Source organism: Triticum urartu, chromosome 7A (assembly GCF_056163025.1).
Source record: "Triticum urartu cultivar PI428250 chromosome 7A, HENAU_Tu73, whole genome shotgun sequence".
NCBI classification, from domain to species: domain Eukaryota; kingdom Viridiplantae; phylum Streptophyta; class Magnoliopsida; order Poales; family Poaceae; genus Triticum; species Triticum urartu.
Genome location: NC_141879.1, coordinates 188,786,071 through 188,807,903, shown reverse-complemented (window position 1 = coordinate 188,807,903; position 21,833 = coordinate 188,786,071). Strand labels below are relative to the sequence as shown.

The 21,833-nt window shown below is 46.0% G+C and overlaps 1 protein-coding gene and 1 pseudogene across 1 annotated transcript; both read left to right on the top strand.

Moving 5' to 3' along the window:
* Positions 1-3,675: 3,675 nt before the first annotated feature.
* LOC125525024 (uncharacterized) lies at positions 3,676-4,478 on the top strand. The gene has a single exon (XM_048690050.2). The coding sequence runs from the start codon at positions 3,770-3,772 to the stop codon at positions 4,295-4,297; it is 528 nt and encodes a 175-aa protein (XP_048546007.2). The 5' UTR covers positions 3,676-3,769; the 3' UTR covers positions 4,298-4,478.
* Positions 4,479-5,002: 524 nt separating this feature from the next.
* LOC147958918 (tyrosine-sulfated glycopeptide receptor 1-like) lies at positions 5,003-7,175 on the top strand (annotated as a pseudogene).
* Positions 7,176-21,833: the final 14,658 nt, after the last annotated feature.

The following is a 21,833-nucleotide window of genomic DNA, read 5'->3' as shown; positions in this document are numbered from 1 at the left end:
TATCATCTGAATTTAGCTTCATTCAAAATCAAGTCAATCACAATGAGAAACGTTGGCAACATACACATGTATTGCAATTCTTCCTCCTCTGTAGGAATCTTGTGGTCAGGCCTACTTTTAGCATAGCTTGCAACGTCAAGATGATGTAGACACAGAACAACACGGTCGAGGTTCAGAGCCTAGCACAATGCTCTAGGAGAATTTTAGCTTGTGGCAAGATCGTCTAGTATGCAGGTCAGCTCGGGAGATCCATTTGGAGTTTTGGACCATAACAGCCATGCAAATATTCACTTTGGGCTTATAAAGCCAGCCAGGTGCCTACTTAGAGACCACCAAGAGCCATGGTCATAATACCGGATCAAGGTATACAAATCTGCACCCTCGAATACATACAGTGAAGTCACATCAGTTACTTGGTAGACTACAAACTGAGAATATGATCTATCCTGTTAATTCTTAGATTAGTTGAACACAAATCTGTGCCCCAAAGAATGCAGCAGGACGATGATAATTATGTTTAAACAGAAGTTTCAGGTTCCTTGCATATAAATTAGTACTTCTTTGTTCCCTTTTGTAAGACGTTTTACACATTTCAGACACGCCCAAAGCGGCTAAAATGTCTTATAAAAAAGAACGGAGGGAGTAGAATGCATGCATATTGATCACAACACACTACAGATAGAATTTTTTGAAGGAAATGTCAAAACCATATATGCATATTTCTGAATCATAATGAATATAAGGGGAAGAAGGACATGTGGACTACTGAAATTCATACCAAGATTAACAACAACAAAAAACACACCACAATTTCCACGTTTTGGTCAAACATATAGGTGCTCAGATCAAAATGTCAAAAAGGGATCAACCGACGAAGAAAACCACCATTTTTTAAAAGGATACAATTATTTCCTGTAAACAGTACTACAAAAACAAACACCAAACGAGTTTCAAACTTACTTATGAACAGCGGCAATGAGCCCGTTATCCAAAATAAAACCAACCATGACGTCAACACTGTTCCTTTGTCACCAGGAACCCGATATCTCCACTCTCTCCAACTATGGTGTAAATCTAAATGTAAGTTGGATGCACTTCTCTTTTATTCTCTTAAGTTTCAGGTGTAGCTAGGAACAAAATTCATCACCTCAGACCTCAGTGCTGGGGGAGAATCATTAATCCAAACTGAAGCAGTCCAATCCCACAAATACCTTGCACCATCTGCTATGGATCATGTACATAAGTTGTATAAATTGGATAAAGTATAAATATCAATTCTCCACAGATATTGAACTGTCCAATTTATGGTCACTGCAATGAAATTAACTTGCTAAGACTAAGAAAATGCCTTGCTAAGAAATTATTCAATGTGATGACCCACCCAAGACATTCTTTTCAGCGGTCTTCTTTCAAGGTCATGCGTTGAGAAATCACTGAATGTGCTCCAACCTCCAAGGAAAAGAATCACTGAATGTGCTAATGAAACATTTCTAATACCTAATATGAAGAGGAAGGTAGTCTATTAGAGCTATTCGAAAAATTAATACAATATCTCCTAGCAATGTTGGTAACTTGTATAAATCACAATAACACTTTTCCAACTGCAGTTCGTTCACTCTCCCAGCTGAATATTTCTTTTGTGAACTATTCCAAGTGACTGAATTTCAGGAGAGGAACAGATATGTGTGCTCTACTCCCTCGAGAAAAATTTACACCTCAACAATGCAGAATTTATTTGTCGCATCAAGAAGGCGCCAAAAAGCACGTTTCCTGAATCCTGATGCATACATGGATCATTGTTACCAACAGCTCATGTGTACAGGCAATTACACTGATCCAAACATCTGAATTTTGCAACTGCTGCAAATTTTGTTCAGTACAATTGCTGTAGATGCAGACCACTTTCATTTAATTAACATGGATGCACTGAGTTAACATATTCAGTACAATTGCCGCAACTCATGTGTACTTGCCAAATTTGGCAACTGCTGCAAATTTAGTTCCATACAAATGGTGCCGGTATCAAATCAAACCACATGTCACGTCGCAGAGAAAAAATACATACTTGATGACGATGGTGTTTACTTCACTGAATATCTGAATGTACATATTCACTGGATTAGAAGGGAATTTACAATGCCTGATACATAATCTGAATTCACAGTAACAACTTCAATCAATTACAACGGGAAATGTTGGCAACATTCACAGGTGTTGCAGTTCTTCCTCTTCCTCTGCACCTTCAAGTGTCATCCGCAGCTTCTCAGCTCCCTTCCTCATGCAGAGAAATCAGGAGTGCCCATTTTGACACTCTCGGAAATGACATGACCAAGGAGGAGAATAATCAATACTTCAAAGTGGCAGAGAGGAGAAGAATCAATACTTGAACAAAAGAGAAAGGGCTTACCCATGATTTTTATCCATTGCATTTTGCCATGATCAATACTTCAAAACTTCCAGCAAGACATTCAGAATACGAGCCATCGCGGTCAGTGTGTCACCGTGGACGCGCAACACATCCTGGCCCTGGCCGGACGGATTCACGCGTCTGCCGGTGTGTCCATGTGGAACTCGGATTCCTGACGCGTTTCCTTGATCCGAATTGGAGTGGAGCTCGCCTTGCACATCATCAGAACTTATATAAGCGTACTACATCCACTACAGAATTCATCGCTTTCCTTGATCGCCAAACCTTCTGCCTACCCCGCGAGACAAGAGCACCACCGAGCTCGCGTTCGCCGCCACGCCATGGCCGCGCCCACGCAGAGCAGCCCGCTCCGCTGATGGAAGCGTTTCTTCCGCGCCTTCGACTCTGTGGATGCCGCCATCAAGCCCTCCGACCCAGGGCCGTCTCCAGAAATTCGGGGCCCCGGTGCGAAATGCAAAATGAGGCCCTAAAATTTCTAGAATAGACAATTTCTTTATAGAAAAAATATGAATGAATTCCAACATTGCATAAATGATAGGCTTATCAAGGTAATAATGGAAAAAAACAACCCTGAAGCAACTATCTTGGAAATCTTTGTGTGTGACAACTTGATAATGATCTACTAGCCTACTATATATCTTCCTTCAAAAATGTGATCGATGAACTGACGCATATGCTTATAATATGCTCACTAATATAATTATTCAGCAAAACAAAATAGTCTAGATTAAATAAGGATTCAGTTTCAGCGCACATGTTGGACAGATCAGTGTTGCTCTCACCTTGGTCTCGGCCACGGGCTGCTTCTACTCGTGCGGTGGGATTTGCGACTAGCTAAGCGCCCAGCGGTCAATAGAACCAATGAATCAATTCTACATGCGGGTGGGCTGCGGCTGTATCTCCGGAAAGGATATGAAGCGATCAATCAAACAACGCTGCTAGTCTCCGTCTCCGTGTGGCGGCGCTTTATTTTTTTCTCGTGAGGGCTGGATCGATAGATCGATCGTTCAGCAGATTGTGTCGATCGGGGGGGGGGGGGACTCAGGAAAGCATCGTTTGGGGGAGATTGAGGAGCAGGCCCGGCCGGTAGTGCCAAAGGAAGCCCAGTTACGTGCTAGGTCTGAAGAAAGGGCCCAAAACGAAAAACAATATACTAAGGTATTGGCCCAAATCGGGGGCCCCTGAAATTTGGGGGCCCTGTGCGGGTGCACAGCCTGCACAGGCCCCTGGACGGCCCTGCTCGGCGAGCTCCGGCGCGCCAGGGTCGACATCGTGGAGCAGCTCTGCGACGCCGCGGACGACGATCAGGCGGAGCGCCTCTGCAAGATTCTCGACGACCACATGGCGGAGTCCCTTGAGACGCTGCGACTAGTTCCGGTGATGCCCGACCTGTTGGTTTCCACGGACCTCGGCAAGTCCGTCTGCGCGCTGCGCAGGCACGAGTCGGAGCGCGTCCGCGTCCTGGCCAGAGGCCTCGTGAGCGGGTGGAGGGCGTCGATGCAGGACGAGCTCACCAAGGTCAGAGACGCCCTGCACAAGCTTGACAACATCAACATGCCGCAGACAAAGGAGATCGCCGTCGATCAGCAGCAGCAACATGTCTCCGTCGATTCTGGCATCGTCGTGAAGACCGTGGGAATCAGCAAGAAGGCGTCCCCCGCCGGTGACCGTGCTGGGCTCTGCTCCGAGGAGAAGATGGAAGCCGCGAAACGCAAGCTCTGCCAAGGTTACCAAGAAGCAGAGGACGCCAAACGGCTGCGCAGGACACAGTTGGTGCAGGCGCCTAAGATGATGCAGCCAATCAGGAGGTGCAGCAGCTCCATGGTGAAGAAAACCTTCTCGATCAGGACGCAGCTTCACATGGCTTAGGGCTCTAGCTCAAACAGTTGGAACATTCAGTACTGCAGTTGTAACTAGCATGACTGTAATGCAGTTGCTTGCCTGTCTGTTATGTACATGATCGAAGGAAGTTGATGAATTGAAAGTGAGTTTCGGTGTTACAAATCTACCGACATGTTCAAAGAACTTGGGAAGAAATTGCTCGTCGTGTTGGGAAAGATGTGTTAGCCTTAAAGGTGAAACAACTGCTGGCCATGCTGGGTTGTTTTACAGAGGGAGTAGTATAATACTGTAACACAGTTGGAGTATGACTGAAGAATTTAGCATGCAATGGAATTAGCCAAACCCTTTCTGACAGAGCTTCTTCTGTAGTGGTATCCTCCTGCTCTTCTTTGCCTCTCCTACCAGTTCCTGTTACACCAACAAGATTGCTTCTGTGCTCGAACTGTTCCAAGTGACTGTTTTTGTTCAGGAGAAAAATAAGATATGTGCGCTCCCTCTAGAAAAAGTTTACATCAAATTTATTTGTCGCATCAGGAGGGCACCAAAAAGCTCATGTGCACTTGCTCTCTGAATTTTGCAACTGCTGCAAATTTCGTTCAATACAATTGGTGCCAATATCAGGCCAATTTCATGTCACATTGCAGAGAGAATAAATACTTACAACAATGGTGTTTACTCCATGGAATTCACATATTTATTGACATAGATCCACTGGATTACAAGGGGAGTACAATGCCTGATGCATCATCTGAATTCACAGTACTATACAACCTCATTCAAAATCAACTCAATTACAGAAAAACTTTGACAGCATTCACAGGTGTTGCAGTTTCTTCTCTGCCTCTGTAATTCTGAGGAAACCGAGAGCAACAGAAACACTAACAAAGCCAACTAGAGGCGTGCTGAGCAGAGAACCTAAACAGCATCAATCAACCCAACCGAGCATCAACGTGGCGCAACCCGGTGGTGCGGAGTAGAGCAAGAGAGCAGCAGTAGCAGCACAGGGGAGCAAGTTAAACGTACAAGTGTTGCTGCTGCTGCTGTTGTTTTCTTCCCGAAATGGCACTTACCGATGGTGACTTGTTCTGCAAAGTGTGATGTGCTCTATTTCTGGGCTTGTAACTGGCGAGTCGTCTCAACATGAGTAATCAATGAACCAAGGTTCCCTAAACTAATCCCGTTCTATGACAGGCACGTTGACCTGGAGCTACTCTCTAACGAATTTACCTGCTCCCCGACACCTCACGGTCTGTTGTTACCGACACGCGTAACGAAATGGTCAGAGTTGTTTGTTTTTCTACATTACTTGTGTTTTAGTGCAAGCCACAACAGCTTTGAAGGACCCATATCGTTTCTATCTGCATCAATGGCCCATCATTTGCCATGCTTGACCTCTCACATAACAAATTCAGTGGCAATATTTCTCCAGGGTTTGGCAGTTGCTCCATGCTGAGAGTGCTAAAGGTTGGCCACAACAACCTTACCGGGCCTCTCCCTGATGGACTATTCAATGCTACCTCACTGGAGCACCTCTCTTTGGCCAACAATGGTTTGCAAGGTGTTCTTGATGGTTCCAGCATAGTCAAATTAAGCCGTCTGACTGTCCTTGATCTTGGATCAACTGGTCTCAGTGGCAAGATTCCAGAATCTGTCGGTCAGCTAAGAAGATTGGAGGAACTCTATTTGGGCAACAACAATATGTCTGGTGAGCTGCCATCGGCACTAGATAACTGCTCAAATCTCAGATACATTACCATCAGAAACAACAGCTTTATCGGGGATCTTAGCACAGTCAATTTCACCATGCTGGATCTGAGGATAGCTGATTTTTCGATGAACCTCTTCACCGGTCCAATTCCTGAAAGTATCTACTCATGCAGCAATCTAGTTGCGCTGCGGCTGGCTTACAACAACTTTCATGGCCACTTCTCACCAATAATAGGCAATCTCAGGTCCCTCTCCTTCTTTTCAATTACCAACAACTCTTTTAAAAATATCACAAACGCACTTCAAATGCTCAAGAGCTGCAAGAACCTCACCTCCCTGCTTATCGGAACCAACTTCAAGGGTGAAACCATACCACAGGATGAAACAATTGATGGTTTTGAGAATCTTCAGGTACTGACCATAGATGCTTGCCCATTGGTTGGGAAAATTCCTCTTTGGATATCAAAGCTTGCAAAATTGAAGATGATAGATTTATCAGTAAACCAACTCAGTGGAGCAATACCATCCTGGATTGATGAACTGGCCTTCCTATTCTACCTAGACATATCAAGCAACAACTTTACAGGGAATATAGAAGTTGCATTGACAAAGTTGCCGATGCTACTATCAGAGGAAAATGTTGCCAAGTTGGACCCGAAGTTCCTTGAGTTGCCTGTATTTTGGACACCATCACGTCAATACCGGATGGTCAGTGCTTTTCCTAGAATATTGCGTCTAGACAACAATAATTTCACTGGTATAATTCCCCCGGAGATTGGTCAGCTAAAATTGCTCGACGGCCTCAATTTCAGCTCCAATAGCTTAACTGGTGAAATACCACAAGAAATCTGCAACCTCACAAACCTGCAAATGCTTGATCTGTCGGATAACCAGCCTACAGGTGCAATACCATCTGCACTGAATGATTTGCACTTCCTTTCTACATTTGATGTTTCCAACAACAGGCTAGAAGGACCAGTTCCAACTGGAGGACAGTTTCATACATTCTCAAATTCCAGCTACAGTGGGAATCCAAAGCTATGTGGACCCATGCTCAACCTCGATTGCACCTCCACGGCAACAGATCAAACCTCCGCCTCACAGCGGCATAGCTTGCGCTTTGCACTGGTCACTGGAATCACCTCGGGAGGACTCATTGCTCTTGCATTGCTTGCGTGTTTCCTTATTGCACGGTTAGTATACTATGACCACACTGAAAATGTAGTTCCCCTTCGAAGCAGGCGGCGATGAAGACGTTTAAGTTACTCAACGGACACGGTGCTGAAGATCTGATACGTTGAACAGTGTGCTTTTCTTCCCTCTTGTACTGGATGTGGCTTAGCTCTGTATTGCTTCACGTCGTTCCCAATTCTGCTCTGCGATGCAAAAATCGCATGAGGTTAGATGTGTAGACCTCGATCGATGTAGGGTGTAATGTACTTTCTAGCACTGTCAGTATGTTTATAAAAATTTAACCAATTTCCTTACCCATATCACTGCCAGTATATGAAGTAGTAGTATTTACTACGTAAATGTGACTCTACGCATTTCATCATTGTTCTGAAGTAGCCGGTCCTCAACGCTTTCCACAGAAATCGACCAAAGAACAGTATAGGAGGATCACGTACACGATGTCAGAAGGTTGAGCTCGAACTTACGATTCGGACGGAAGCGGGTCGTTCTGAATTCCCACCACAGAGCCGCTCGCCGGTGTTGCCCGCTTCGGTCGCCGGAGATGCGAAAGCCCCGCTCATGCGCGAGGGGGAGCTCGTGGGGGAAACCGCCGCTACGCTTTGCTGCGCACGGTACCGAGGCGGCGGCGCGAAGCCGGCCGGATAGAAGGAGTGGCGAGGGCTCGACGGGTAGACGGAGCACGCACGCCGTACCCGAGCGGTGGCATCTCTGTCGGCCGCCGCGGACGGGGAATCTCGCCGTATGTCGCCTGTGAGCGACCTGGCGCGCACAGCGCACCCCCGTCGCGCTGGGCGTTCGTATGGGCAGGCCCATTTTTCTTTTTTCCTTTCGTTTTTTCTTTCTTTTTCTTTTTTCGTCTTTTCGTTTTTCTTATTTTATTTATAAAAAATCGAAATTTCTTTTCAAATCTGCGCAAATTTTTTTATTCATAAAATTCAAAAAAAATATTCATCAATGTAAAAAAATGTTCATCGAATTCAATTTTTTGTTCATCGGATTTAAAAAATGTTCATCAAAATTCAAAGTTTGTTCATCAAATTTTAAAAAAAAATCATCAAATTTTAAATTTCCTCATCAGTTTCAGAAAATTTCATTAAATTCAAAAACAATTCACTGGATGCAAAATCTGTTCATCTTTTTTTTTCAAAAAAATGTTCTTGAATACCAATTTTGTTCATCAAGTTAAAAAATGTTCATCGAGTTCATTTTTTTCATTAAAAAAAATTCATTATTAAAAATTCTCATAAAAAATTTTGTTCATCAAAATAAAAAGGATCATTAAAATTAAAAAATATTCATTCTTTTGAAATCACGAACATTTTTTAATTCAGGAACTACTTTTGATAATTCGATTTTTTTAAAATTTTAGAATCTTTAATAATCCCGAATTATTTTAACATCGAAAAAACAGGGGGCGTCCTGCCCTGCAAATGGGCCGGCCCAAACTCCCCGGCATGCACCGCGCCATATAGGAGACCCCACCGCGGACGTGCGGCTGGGAGAGGGAAATGGGCCATGAGGGATTGTCATGTTGTTGGACAAAGGAGACCGAGACATGCGATTTTCTGTAACCGATTCGATGCTGGAGGCCCAGAAGGGGCAGGACTTTCTAAACCTGGAACGGCGAAACCACTGGCAGCATTATTTCTGCTTATGAGCTTTTGCATGTTATGAAGAAAAAAAGGCACAAAAACACAGATCTTTGCACTCTAAAGTTAAATATATGATGAAAGCTTACATGATTGAATATGTCTATTTCAGGCAATCATGAAAAAATGGGCTTTTCACAGTAGTGGATATTTGTGGTTATGGGCATGCTAAGCTCAATTTCCTTTTCATTCATGTTCAATGAAAAAGAGACTAGAAAATTTTAAACCATCTAGAGGAATCCGGCAGGGAGATGCTCTCTCACCCTATATTTTCTTGTTCGAAGCAAATGTTTGGTGTTATGAACTTGGCTCAGTCGGTGACACCAGTGAATCACCTACTTTTTTTGCAGATGATAACATGTTGTTTCTTTAAAGCAAGCAGGGGGAAGGGGCGCACCTTTTGGATGCCTATTGTAATGCTTCCCGTCAGAGGATAAGTCGTGATAAATTATCCTTCCGAGCACTCTCTTGATCTTGTGCAAATCTCCTCCTCTTCTCTCCTACAGGGTTGGATATTGTCTTCATAATAGTGGTCCACTAAGGATTGATACCATTAGCTAGGTAGTATCCTTTGTTGTAGTTGTGGCCGTTGATGTTAACATTCACCGGCGGGAAGTTGCCTTCAGCAAGCCTTGCACACACCGGTGAGCGTTGAGGCACTTTGTTATCATTATGCAATCCGGCCATGCCATAGAAAGAGTTCCAGATCCAGATATCTTGTCAGGCCACGGCCTCAAGTATGACACTGCAAGCCTTGACATGGCCCCTATACTTCCCTTGCCAAGCAGAAAAGCAGTTCTTCCACTCCCAGTGCATACAGTTTATGCTGCCAAGCATCCCCGGTAAGCCCCTGCTGGCATTCATCGCCAACAAGCGGGTTATATCTTCAACATTTGGCTCTCTCAAGTACTCAGGGCCAAACACTGCAATCACAACCTTGCATAACTTGTACATGGAGTCTCGGCACGTAGACTCGCTCATACGGACGTACTCATCAATGAGATCACCGGGCACTCCGTATGCAAGCATCCGGATAGCCGCAATGCATTTCTGCTAAGAGCAGTGAAGGAAATATGCCCTAGAGGCAATAATAAAGTTGTTATTTGTATTTCCTTATATCATGATAAATGTTTATTATTTATGCTAGAATTATATTAACCGGAAACTTAGTACATGTGTGAATACATAGACAAACAGAATGTCACTAGTATGCCTCTACTTGACTAGCTCGTTAATCAAAGATGGTTAAGTTTCCTAGCCATGGACAAAGAGTTGTCATTTGATAAACGGGATCACATCATTAGAGAATGATGTGATTGACTTGGCCCATCCGTTAGCTTAGCACGACGATCGTTTAGTTTGTTGCTATTGCTTTCTCCATAACTTATACATGTTCCTATGACTATGAGATCATGCAACTCCCGAATACCGGAGGAACACTTTTTGTGCTACCAAACATCACAACGTAACTAGGTGATTATAAAGGTGCTCTACAGGTGTCTCCGATGGTATTTGTTGAGTTGGCATAGATCGAGATTAGGATTTGTCACTCCGTCTATCGGAGAGGTATCTCTGGGCCCTCTCGGTAATGTACATCACTATGAGCCTTGCAAGCAATGTGACTAATGAGTTAGTTGCGGGATGATGCATTACGGAACGAGTAAAGAGACTTGCCGGTAACGAGATTGAACTAGGTATTGAGATACCGATGATCGAATCTCGGGCAAGTAACACACCGATGACAAAGGGAACAACATATGTTGTTATGTGGTTCGACCGATAAAGATCTCCGTAGAATATGTAGGAGCCAATATGGGCATCCAGGTTCTGCTATTGGTTATTGACCAGAGAGGTGTCTCGGTCATGTCTACATAGTTCTCGAACCCGTAGGGTCCGCACGCTTAACGTTCGTTGACGATATAGTACTATATGAGTTATGTATGTTGGTGACCGAATGTTGTTCGGAGTCCCGGATAAGATCACGGACATGACGAGGAACTCCAGAATGGTCTAGAGATAAAGATTAATATATGGGATAATAGTGTTTGGTCTCCGGAAGGGTTCCGGAATTCACCGGAAGGGGTTCCGGATGTTTCCTGAAATGTTTGGGTACGAGAACACTTTATTTGGGCAAAAGGGGAAAGCCCACAAGGTTTTTGCAAAGAGCAAAAGGAAGTTTTGCGGAGTCCAGGGGTCAGACGCCAGGGTCCCTGGCGTCTGGGTCCAGACGCCGGGATCCCTGGCGTCTGGTCCTGGAGTCCGAGAAGGACTCTTGCCTTTCGAATGAAACTGACTTTGTGTAGGCTTTTACTCCAAGTTTCGACCCCAAGGCTCAACATATAAATAGAGGTGTTGGGCTAGCACCCAAGACACATCAAGAAACACCAATCCATGTGTCGGCAACCCCGTCCCCTCTACTTTATCCTCCGTCATAGTTTTCGTAGTGCTTAGGCGAAGCCCTGCGAAGATTGTTCTTCACCAACACTGTCACCACGCCGTCGTGCTGCCGAAACTCACCTACTACTCCGCCCGTCTTGCTGGACCAAGAAGGCGAGGACGTCATCGAGCTGAACGTGTGCTGAACGCGTGTGACGCCCGGATAATTAGGCTACAGTAATCCCACGTTAACGATGCCACGTCACTTTGATTACTGTTAGTAATCTCGCGTTAGTTCGAAACCGATTCAAATTCAAAATCAAAATCAAGCAAACAATAAATTTTTTTCAAATATTAGAACTAAAATGTTCAATAAATAGTAGATAAATCAGAGGCTATGATAAAATTGTAAGCAACATTATTGAAATTTGATAAGTGACTTAAACAACCTCAAACAGTGGCTGAAAACAATATTTACTAACCTTTTTATTAATAAAAAAATAAATATGAAATGATAGTTACACCAAACTAGTTTTTGGTGGTAGGATATATTGTGTTGTGAATTTTGGGCCAACTCTCATGTTTTACAAAACTCATTTAGTGCCCAAACAATTAGCCAAAACAGAAAAGGAAATAAATAAAAGAAAGAAAATACATAAAAAAAAGAAAGAGAAAACCCCCTGCCCCCTGGGCTTCGGCCCAGCAAGACAAGGCCCAACCGGCCAGCCCACCTCACTCTCCTTATCCACTCCCCTCACCCCCCGCAACCCTAGCCGCCACCCACTCGTCCCCCACACGTCGTTCCCACCCCCTCCCGATCCAGATTGGATCGGGGACGAAACCCCCACGCCCCCCTCATCTCCTCCCTCTCACCCGATCCAGACCGGATCGGGCCGACCCCATCGCCGCCACCCGAAGACGCCACCCCGTCGCCGCCCCGGCGCACGTCCCCATCGCCAACCCCCGCCGCCTCGCCGGACTGCGCCCGCCTCCCCGACGCCGCGACGACGCCTCGTCCCCGTCCTCCTCCTCGACGAGTCGTCGCCCCGTGCCCCCTGCAACGCTGGTGAGGCCATCGGCCTCCGCCCCCCTCTTCTCCCCTGTCTAATCTCGCATCCGCGCCGCCGTGCCCGTCTGCCCTTGCTCGCGCGCGTGCTCGCGCTCCCCACGCCTGGTGCCGCGTCCCCCTTCCCCGTGCCTCGGCCCCCGCATGCCTGTGCTTGCCGGCGTGCGCCCGCTGCTCCCTGCGACGCCCGCCTCCCTCCCGCTCGCAGCCATGCCCGCAGCCCCCCCCACTGCCGCGCCGCCTGGCCTTGCCGTTCCGCCTCGCCGGGCCTCGCCGCTCACCGTTCTCGCCCGCGCCGGCCGGCTGCACCGGCCGCGCCGAGCAGACCCCGCTCCGGCCTCACCTTGGTACCAGGCGGGCTGCGGCTTCGCCCGCACCCGCATGCCCGCACGTCCCGACCACCGAGGCCCCCTGCCCGCCATCGCTCCGGCCACCGCTGCCCTTGTGCCCGCTCGCCGCCGGTCGGTTTTGCCCGCCCCTGGGCGTGCGCCCGTTCGGTCTATGCTCGCAACCAGCGCCCAAAACCGCTAGGCCTCTGGGCCATTGACACGGGGGCCCCAGCCCCAGAACGTTTTGTTAAAAAAAAGGAATTAAAAATAATATGTAAAATAGAAAAGAATAAAAAAATATATAATAATAATAAAAACAATTAATTAATTAAGGAATTAATTAAGTTAATTAATTATAATTAGATTAACCTAATCACTAATTAACCTAATTAACTGTTAGTTAATTAAAACAGAGTATGACGAACGGGACCCACCTGTCAGGTTGACCAAGTCAACTACTGACATCATGCTGACGTCATGATGACGTCAGCAGACACTATTCTGGATAATGTTGATTAATTAAATAAATAAATCCTAAAAATGATTTAAATCTTTTAAAATTAATATAAAATAAACCGTAGCTCGGATGGAAAAACTTTGTACATGAAAGTTGCTCAGAACGACGAGACGAATTCGGATACGTAGCCCGTTCGTCCGCCACGCATCCCTAGCATAGAAAACACGCAACTTCCCCCCTCTGGTTCATCTGTCCGAAAACGCGAAACACCGAGGATACTTTCCCGGATGTTTCCCCCCTTCACCGGTATCTCCTCATACCGCGATAGGGCACCTCTAGCACCGCTACTTGTCTTGTCATGCATCGTTATGCATCTGTTTGCATTATATTTATTGTTTCTTCCCCCCTCTTCTTCCGCTAGACACCGAGACCGACGCCGCTGCTACCCAGTACGACTACGGAGTTGACGACCCCTCTCTCTTGCCAGAGCAACCAGGCAAGCCCCCCCTTTGATCACCAAATATCGCCTACTCTTCTCTATACTTCTTGCATTAGAGTAGTGTAGCATGTTACTGCTTCCCGTTAATCCTATACTGATGCATAGCCTGTCCTTGCTACTACTGTTGTTACCTTTACCTGCAATCCTAATGCTTAGTATAGGATGCTAGTTTATCATCAGTGGCCCTACATCCTTGTCCGTCTGCCATGCTGTACTATCGGGCCGTGATCACTCGGGAGTTGATCACGGGTATATACTATATACTTTATACATGATACATGTGGTGACTAAAGACGGGTCGGCTTGAGGAGCACCCGCGAGTGGATCTTTGAGGCGGAGCGACAGGGCAGGTTCCGACCACCTAGGAGAGAGGTGGGCCTGGCCCTGGTCGGCGTTCGCAGATACTTAACACGTTTAACGAGATCTTGGTATTTGATCTGAGTCTGGCTACTGGCCTATACGCACTAACCATCTACGCGGGGACAGTTATGGGCACTCGACGTCGTGGTATCAGCCGAAGCCTTCGTGACATCAGCGACGGAGCGGCGCGCGCCGGATTGGACTGGAACGCCACTAGGCTAGGTCTGCTTCCGGCCGCCCACGCAACGTGCAGGTGTGCTAAAGGCGATGGGCCCAGACCCCTGGGCGCTTAGGTTTAGACCGGCGTGCTGACCTCTCTGTTGGTCTAGGTGGGGCTGCGACGTGTTGATCTTCCGAGGCCGGGCATGACCCAGGAAAGTGTGTCCAGCCAAATGGGATTGAGCGTGTTGGGTTATGTGGTGCACCCCTGCAGGGAAGTTAATCTATTCGAATAGCCGTGATCTTCGGTAACAGGACGATTTGGAGTTGTACCTTGACCTTATGACAACTAGAACCGGATACTTAATAAAAAACACCCTTCCAAGTGCCAGATACAACCGGTGGTCGCTCTCTCATAGGGCGACGAGGGGAGGATCATCGGTTAGGATTATGCTATACGATGCTGCTTGGAGGACTTCAGTCTACTCTCTTCTACATGCTGCAAGACGGAGGCTGCCAGAAGCGTAGTCTTCGAAAGGACTAGCTATCCCCCTCTTATTCCGGCTTTCTGCAGTCCAGCCCACATATAATAGCCTTATTCCAGTTGATACCAATGCATACATATGTAGTGTAGCTCCTTGCTTGCGAGTACTTTGGATGAGTACTCACGGTTGCTTTCTCCCCCTTTTCCCCCCTTTCCTTTCTTCCTGGTTGTCGCAACCAGATGTTGGAGCCCAGGAGCCAGACGCCACCGTCGACGACGACTCCTACTACACCGGAGGTGCTTACTACTACGTGATGCCCGCTGACGACGACCAAGAGTAGTTAGGAGGATCCCAGGCAGGAGGCCTGCGCCTCTTTCGATCTGTATCCCAGTTTGTGCTAGCCTTCTTAAGGCAAACTTGTTTAACTTATGTCTGTACTCAGATATTGATGCTTTCGCTGACTCATCTATGATCGAGCTCTTGTATTCGATCCCTCGAGGCCCCTGGCTTGTAATATGATGCTTGTATGACTTATTTTATTTGTAGAGTTGTGTTGTGATATCTTCCCGTGAGTCCTTGATCTTGATCGTACACATTTGCGTGCATGATTAGTGTATGGTCAAATCGGGGGCGTCACAAGTTGGTATCAGAGCCAACTGCCTGTAGGAATCCCCTTTCCAACTCCTTGGCCGAAGTTGAGTCTAGTCGATGAAAACTGTTTTTCTAACATGGCTGTGCGGCCCATGGGCCCACGTCGCCATCTGGGTGGTATTAGGATCTTTTACTCCTCGAACCTTACTCTGGGACTCTGATCTCTCTTCTATTAGGGTTTAATAAATTTACTAAAAATCTAACTTAGGTTCTCGAAAATACTTTCTCCCGGAGAACCCCCTTCAGTCCAGACGATCGTCGGCTGCACTAGAGGATTTCGAAGATACTCTCCGATATTCTGTTGAAACCTTATGCCGTTGCTTTTGCAGTCCCTACCACCGAAATATCCCTATGGATAAGTATTTAGACCTGACGTGCTTACTTTTATTCCCAGTCGATCTTGTTATTATAAGATACCCTGAGAATACTTTGTGCCTACTGCCTTGCAGTTCTTTGCCACATGCATACCACTACGGATAATTACTCGCATTTATCGAGTATCCGCTCATCCCCAGATATTCATGCAGTTCACAAAATTCTTCGAAATACCATTCGGTCTTCCGAAAATCCTGAGCAACCTATTGCTCCTGAAATTCTTGCTTGCTTGCATTATGATTAATCCCATAAGTATAGTAATCTTATTGGCTACCTTTGTCAATATCATTTTGAGTCCATTGACTCAATATGTTGCGAATTCTCGCAATCCTCACTCAGATCATAGAATTCATCCTTCCAGCTCAGATGTCATTTAAAACGTGAGCTGGTCCTCGGCCAATTAGATTGCCATCGATTGTACCCCTAAGTCTATTCAACTTGTCCGTCCTTGATCAGAGCGTTTGCTCCTGATCCCTTGATTTGAAAATCATAATTCCTTTGTTATTTAAACGTTGAATTATTCAGATGTTCTGTAAAACGATGCATTTGCATTCTTTCTTCCTCTGATTGGGTATCGATACTCACATGAGCTCCATTGTGGGTCACCATATCCACTGTTGGATTATTATCCGACAATGCCCTTCATAATTAATCACCTTGTGAGTTCTTTCTCCGATACATAATGCCTTTGGTAATTTGTATCCTCTCCTTTTGCCAACCATGCTCTGCTTTCGAGCTGGTAATATTTACTCATGAAACTTGTGGTATATGTTTCTAAGAAGCCCCTATGGGTTGAACATATGCCTTCTCTAAAACTGTGTGAACTCGAAAGTTTTCACGGGTCATACTCCTCTGATAATTCATCGGGTAGGTTTTGACACTGAAATCAGTTTTATCTAGAGCAGTGAATGAAAGGTTATGCATTGAAGAAGTGGGAGTCAACCTTGAACTTGTGTTCATGCCCATGGACACGATGTATATCCTATCATGGAAGCTTCTTGCAATAATAACTATCCTCCTTGATATAATATCATTTGGTATCTGTGAATTGATCCTTGCAATCGTGGTTCTGACCATATGTTCTTCTTTGACCCCATTTCTCGGGCAAGTTTAAGCACTTGTCTTGTGTGGACCAATACACCAGTCCAACCTTTACTTTGATCTACCGTCGAGTATTACACCCTGGTATCTCGGGAATATCATGGGACATCATAACTTCTTATGGGTTCTTCATAAACCATTATCACTCGCCGGATCCAATTGTTCCTAGGTTCTGGGTTGTCGTCAACCGAGAACATCGAATAGTGAATCGAGTCCGCACTCTGATTCAATAACTCTTAAGTAAATGTTGTTGCTTACGAGTTAATATTCATTTAAGTCATTCCTAGCCTGATCGGCTATATCATCATTGTGCTAAATTTTAACTGTGTTACCTGGTCCTTCACGGAGCACAATTCTCGACGATGAGCTAAGCTTACGTCGATTTTCCTCATCATATCATTTCTCCCTGAACAGCAAACTTGATTTCGAGTTTGTGTCATACCCATGGTTCCAATAACCATTCGCTTCATCATTCCTTTCACTTGATGTCATCGCCGATCGATTACATCTTCGTGGAGCCTCTTGACTAAATTTGTCGTGGTCATCAAACAACATTTTGATTCCTTCTAGAATATCAACCAAATGTATGATGACATGTAACCATCCTTGTCCCTCGATGATTTGTGTTATCACCGACAACATTATTGCTTTCCCTCCAACACAAACTTGTTCATGTTTTGTGTTATACCTGGAGACCCGTGCTATCCAGCAATTATTCTTCGATAACTTGGAGTATTACCATCTTTTATGTCCAGAATGTCGTGAGAATTTCACCACCTCCTAAGAATTCTTGATACAGGTAATACTTATCACCATCACCATTCTTTCTTGGTCCCCGTGTTGGATCTAACCGGGATACCAACAGGTGAACGGTGCTGTTTGGATTCTGCCCTTCTAGCAACCCTATTGCTTTGAAGTTAATGGTCGACCGTTCGTTCTTAGACTATTGATTATTGAATCACCATTCTGACATTGGTCGTGCAACCCAACCCATATTTTGGGCGCACCTTCAACCAATGTTTAATTGTGTATGTTTTCCGTGAGCATACTTCCTTATATCATTTGATCTGACAAATGTTATCTCCTTGTTCACTTAATTGTGGAAATCCATCTTTTGTTAATCTTGATGAATTGTTGCTGATTCCATCAGCCACCTCCTCATTCTATCCTTGATTTAATAATGACCTCATGATTCGGAACTTGCTTCCACAGTTCAATTCCCGAGAATCTTACAATGTCGTCTCGTCAATTTGTCTTGCACCTTTTCTTCTCAGGCATCTTGAGTCTGAGGTTTCCTAACACCGATCAGATCGGAATCTCGATCAGATATGATGGTTGGAACATACTTTCAAGAGTTATAACATTGATCCTCATATGACCTGGTAAGGTGATGTCATGCCAGCACCCCTGGCCAGAGGACCTACTGTTATAGTTTTCTTATTAGCAAGGTTATCCATTCTTCCATGAGGAAATTGCAAGACTTATTCTATAAGTTGTTCCTGATGAATCCTTGGTGTATCCAAAGTACGACCTTTGCTTGAAGACTATGTCAATGCTATCTCGAAGCATGTCTATGGTACTCCGATTTTCAACAAGAACATTTAAAGCCCAATGCTAAATGTTTCCTGCTCAATTCTCCAAACACCGTTGTATGGGTAATGTCATGAAATTTCTCTCCCCTACCTAAAGAGTTTTCTACATTATATGCTGTCATGGATATCATACTCTGCTTGTCCTTGGGAAGGGTATACCCCTGGTATATGTGTCAAACACGTTATCCTTTACACCGTTCGGTTTGATCTGATGATCACATTTTCCTTCCATTGGTTTGTTTAAACCTCCTTGTGATCTATAATATATAAGCAGTAATATTTCCCTGCTTGTGTAAACACCTCGTTGTACCACTCTGTCCGCAAGACCCTGTTGCGATTGTTGATGACATTCGGTAACCACCGATGGACGAGAACTTTGCCTATTGGTCCGCCTCATTTCAACGAGCAGGAGAATGGTTCTCTTCGTCCCTTTGGTACCGATGTTGTTGCCGACTTAACCGACGGACTATCCTCTGACATGCCTTGCTCACATGATCGTGCAAGATGTCAACGCCCTTCCTAGTTTTAACCCACATGGTGGGCCCATAACCCACAGTTCCCAGGATCGAAACCTGACTCTCCTATACACCCTGTTTCCAAGGTTGTTCCTCGCGCTTGACTTCGTATGTAATTCACGGACCACCTGTCTAGTGATCTATTCTGGTATGAGACGCAATACCTATTCTCGTTGCCCTGAAACCCTTTCACCTTCTGGTTAGGCATCGAACGATTGCCTATCCGTTTGAAGCTTCTCATGGTACCTTCTTACTTCACTCTCGATATCTTCTTAAGTTTCAAATCGAGAGATACTTATGCTTCTTCCCTGAGTTAACTGTCTGATGCTCGATCTTGTTAGAATCCATCCATATCGAGTTTTCCCTTCTTACCCTTTCGTATGTATGGTGAAGATACTGAAGGAAGGACGACAACTTCATTATGATGACCTGAAGCAGAGAAATGAAGACATCAGCGCTATGGATCGACCACTTCGAGAAGAGCAACCAAGACCGAGAACACTCGTTAGAATTTCATAACCAAACCCCTTTCCCTTACTCCCGCTCCTAAATCTCGGGACGAGATTTCTTGTAGTGGAGGAGAATTGTGACGCCCGGATAATTAGGCTACAGTAATCCCACGTTAACGATGCCACGTCACTTTGATTACTGTTAGTAATCTCGCGTTAGTTCGAAACCGATTCAAATTCAAAATCAAAATCAAGCAAACAATAAAAGTTTTTCAAATATTAGAACTAAAATGTTCAATAAATAGTAGATAAATCAGAGGCTATGATAAAATTGTAAGCAACATTATTGAAATTTGATAAGTGACTTAAACAACCTCAAACAGTGGCTGAAAACAATATTTACTAACCTTTTTATTAATAAAAAAATAAATATGAAATGATAGTTACACCAAACTAGTTTTTGGTGGTAGGATATATTGTGTTGTGAATTTTGGGCCAACTCTCATGTTTTACAAAACTCATTTAGTGCCCAAACAATTAGCCAAAACAGAAAAGGAAATAAATAAAAGAAAGAAAATACATAAAAAAAAGAAAGAGAAAACCCCCTGCCCCCTGGGCTTCGGCCTAGCAAGACAAGGCCCAACCGGCCAGCCCACCTCACTCTCCTTATCCACTCCCCTCACCCCCCGCAACCCTAGCCGCCACCCACTCGTCCCCCACACGTCGTTCCCACCCCCTCCCGATCCAGATTGGATAGGGGACGAAACCCCCACGCCCCCTCATCTCCTCCCTCTCACCCGATCCAGACCGGATCGGGCCGACCCCATCGCCGCCACCCGAAGACGCCACCCCGTCGCCGCCCCGGCGCACGTCCCCATCGCCAACCCCCGCCGCCTCGCCGGACTGCGCCCGCCTCCCCGACGCCGCGACGACGCCTCGTCCCCGTCCTCCTCCTCGACGAGCTCCATCGAGCCTTGTCGCCCCGTGCCCCCTGCAACGCTGGTGAGGCCATCGGCCTCCGCCCCCCTCTTCTCCCCTGTCTAATCTCACATCCGCGCCACCGTGCCCGTCTGCCCTTGCTCGCGCGCGTGCTCGCGCTCCCCACGCCTGGTGCCGCGTCCCCCTTCCCCGTGCCTCGGCCCCCGCATGCCTGTGCTTGCCGGCGTGCGCCCGCTGCTCCCTGCGACGCCCGCCTCCCTCCCGCTCGCAGCCATGCCCGCAGCCCCCCCACTGCCGCGCCGCCTGGCCTTGCCGTTCCGCCTCGCCGGGCCTCGCCGCTCACCGTTCTCGCCCGCGCCGGCCGGCTGCACCGGCCGCGCCGAGCAGACCCCGCTCCGGCCTCACCTTGGTACCAGGCGGGCTGCGGCTTCGCCCGCACCCGCATGCCCGCACGTCCCGACCACCGAGGCCCCCTGCCCGCCATCGCTCCGGCCACCGCTGCCCTTGCGCCCGCTCGCCGCCGGTCGGTTTTGCCCGCCCCTGGGCGTGCGCCCGTTCGGGCTATGCCCGCAACCAGCGCCCAAAACCGCTAGGCCTCTGGGCCATTGACACGGGGGCCCCAGCCCCAGAACGTTTTGTTAAAAAAAAGGAATTAAAAATAATATGTAAAATAGAAAAGAATAAAAATATATATAATAATAATAAAAATAATTAATTAATTAATTAATTAAGGAATTAATTAAGTTAATTAATTATAATTAGATTAACCTAATCACTAATTAACCTAATTAACTGTTAGTTAATTAAAACAGAGTATGACGAACGGGACCCACCTGTCAGGTTGACCAAGTCAACTACTGACATCATGCTGACGTCATGATGACGTCAGCAGACACTATTCTGGATAATGTTGATTAATTAAATAAATAAATCCTAAAAATGATTTAAATCTTTTAAAATTAATATAAAATAAACCGTAGCTCGGATGGAAAAACTTTGTACATGAAAGTTGCTCAGAACGACGAGACGAATTCGGATACGCAGCCCGTTCGTCCGCCACGCATCCCTAGCATAGCAAACACGCAACTTCCCCCCTCTTCTTCCGAAACATCGAGGATACTTTCCCGGATGTTTCCCCCCTTCACCGGTATCTCCTCATACCGCGATAGGGCACCTCTAGCACCGCTACTTGTCTTGTCATTCATCGTTATGCATCTGTTTGCATTATATTTATTGTTTCTTCCCCCCTCTTCTTCTGCTAGACACCGAGACCGACGCCGCTGCTACCCAGTACGACTACGGAGTTGACGACCCCTCTCTCTTGCCATAGCAACCAGGCAAGCCCCCCCTTTGATCACCAGATATCGCCTACTCTTCTCTATACTGCTTGCATTAGAGTAGTGTAGCATGTTACTGCTTCCCGTTAATCCTATACTGATGCATAGCCTGTCCTTGCTACTACTGTTGTTACCTTTACCTGCAATCCTAATGCTTAGTATAGGATGCTAGTTTATCATCAGTGGCCCTACATCCTTGTCCGTCTGCCATGCTGTACTATCGGGCCGTGATCACTCGGGAGTTGATCACGGGTATATACTATATACTTTATACATGATACATGTGGTGACTAAAGACGGGTCGGCTTGAGGAGCACCCGCGA

Bases quoted from the DNA above. Each gene is read 5' to 3' on its own strand.
- LOC125525024 (XM_048690050.2), top strand. From the start codon at position 3,770: ATGGCGGAGTCCCTTGAGACGCTGCGACTAGTTCCGGTGATGCCCGAC.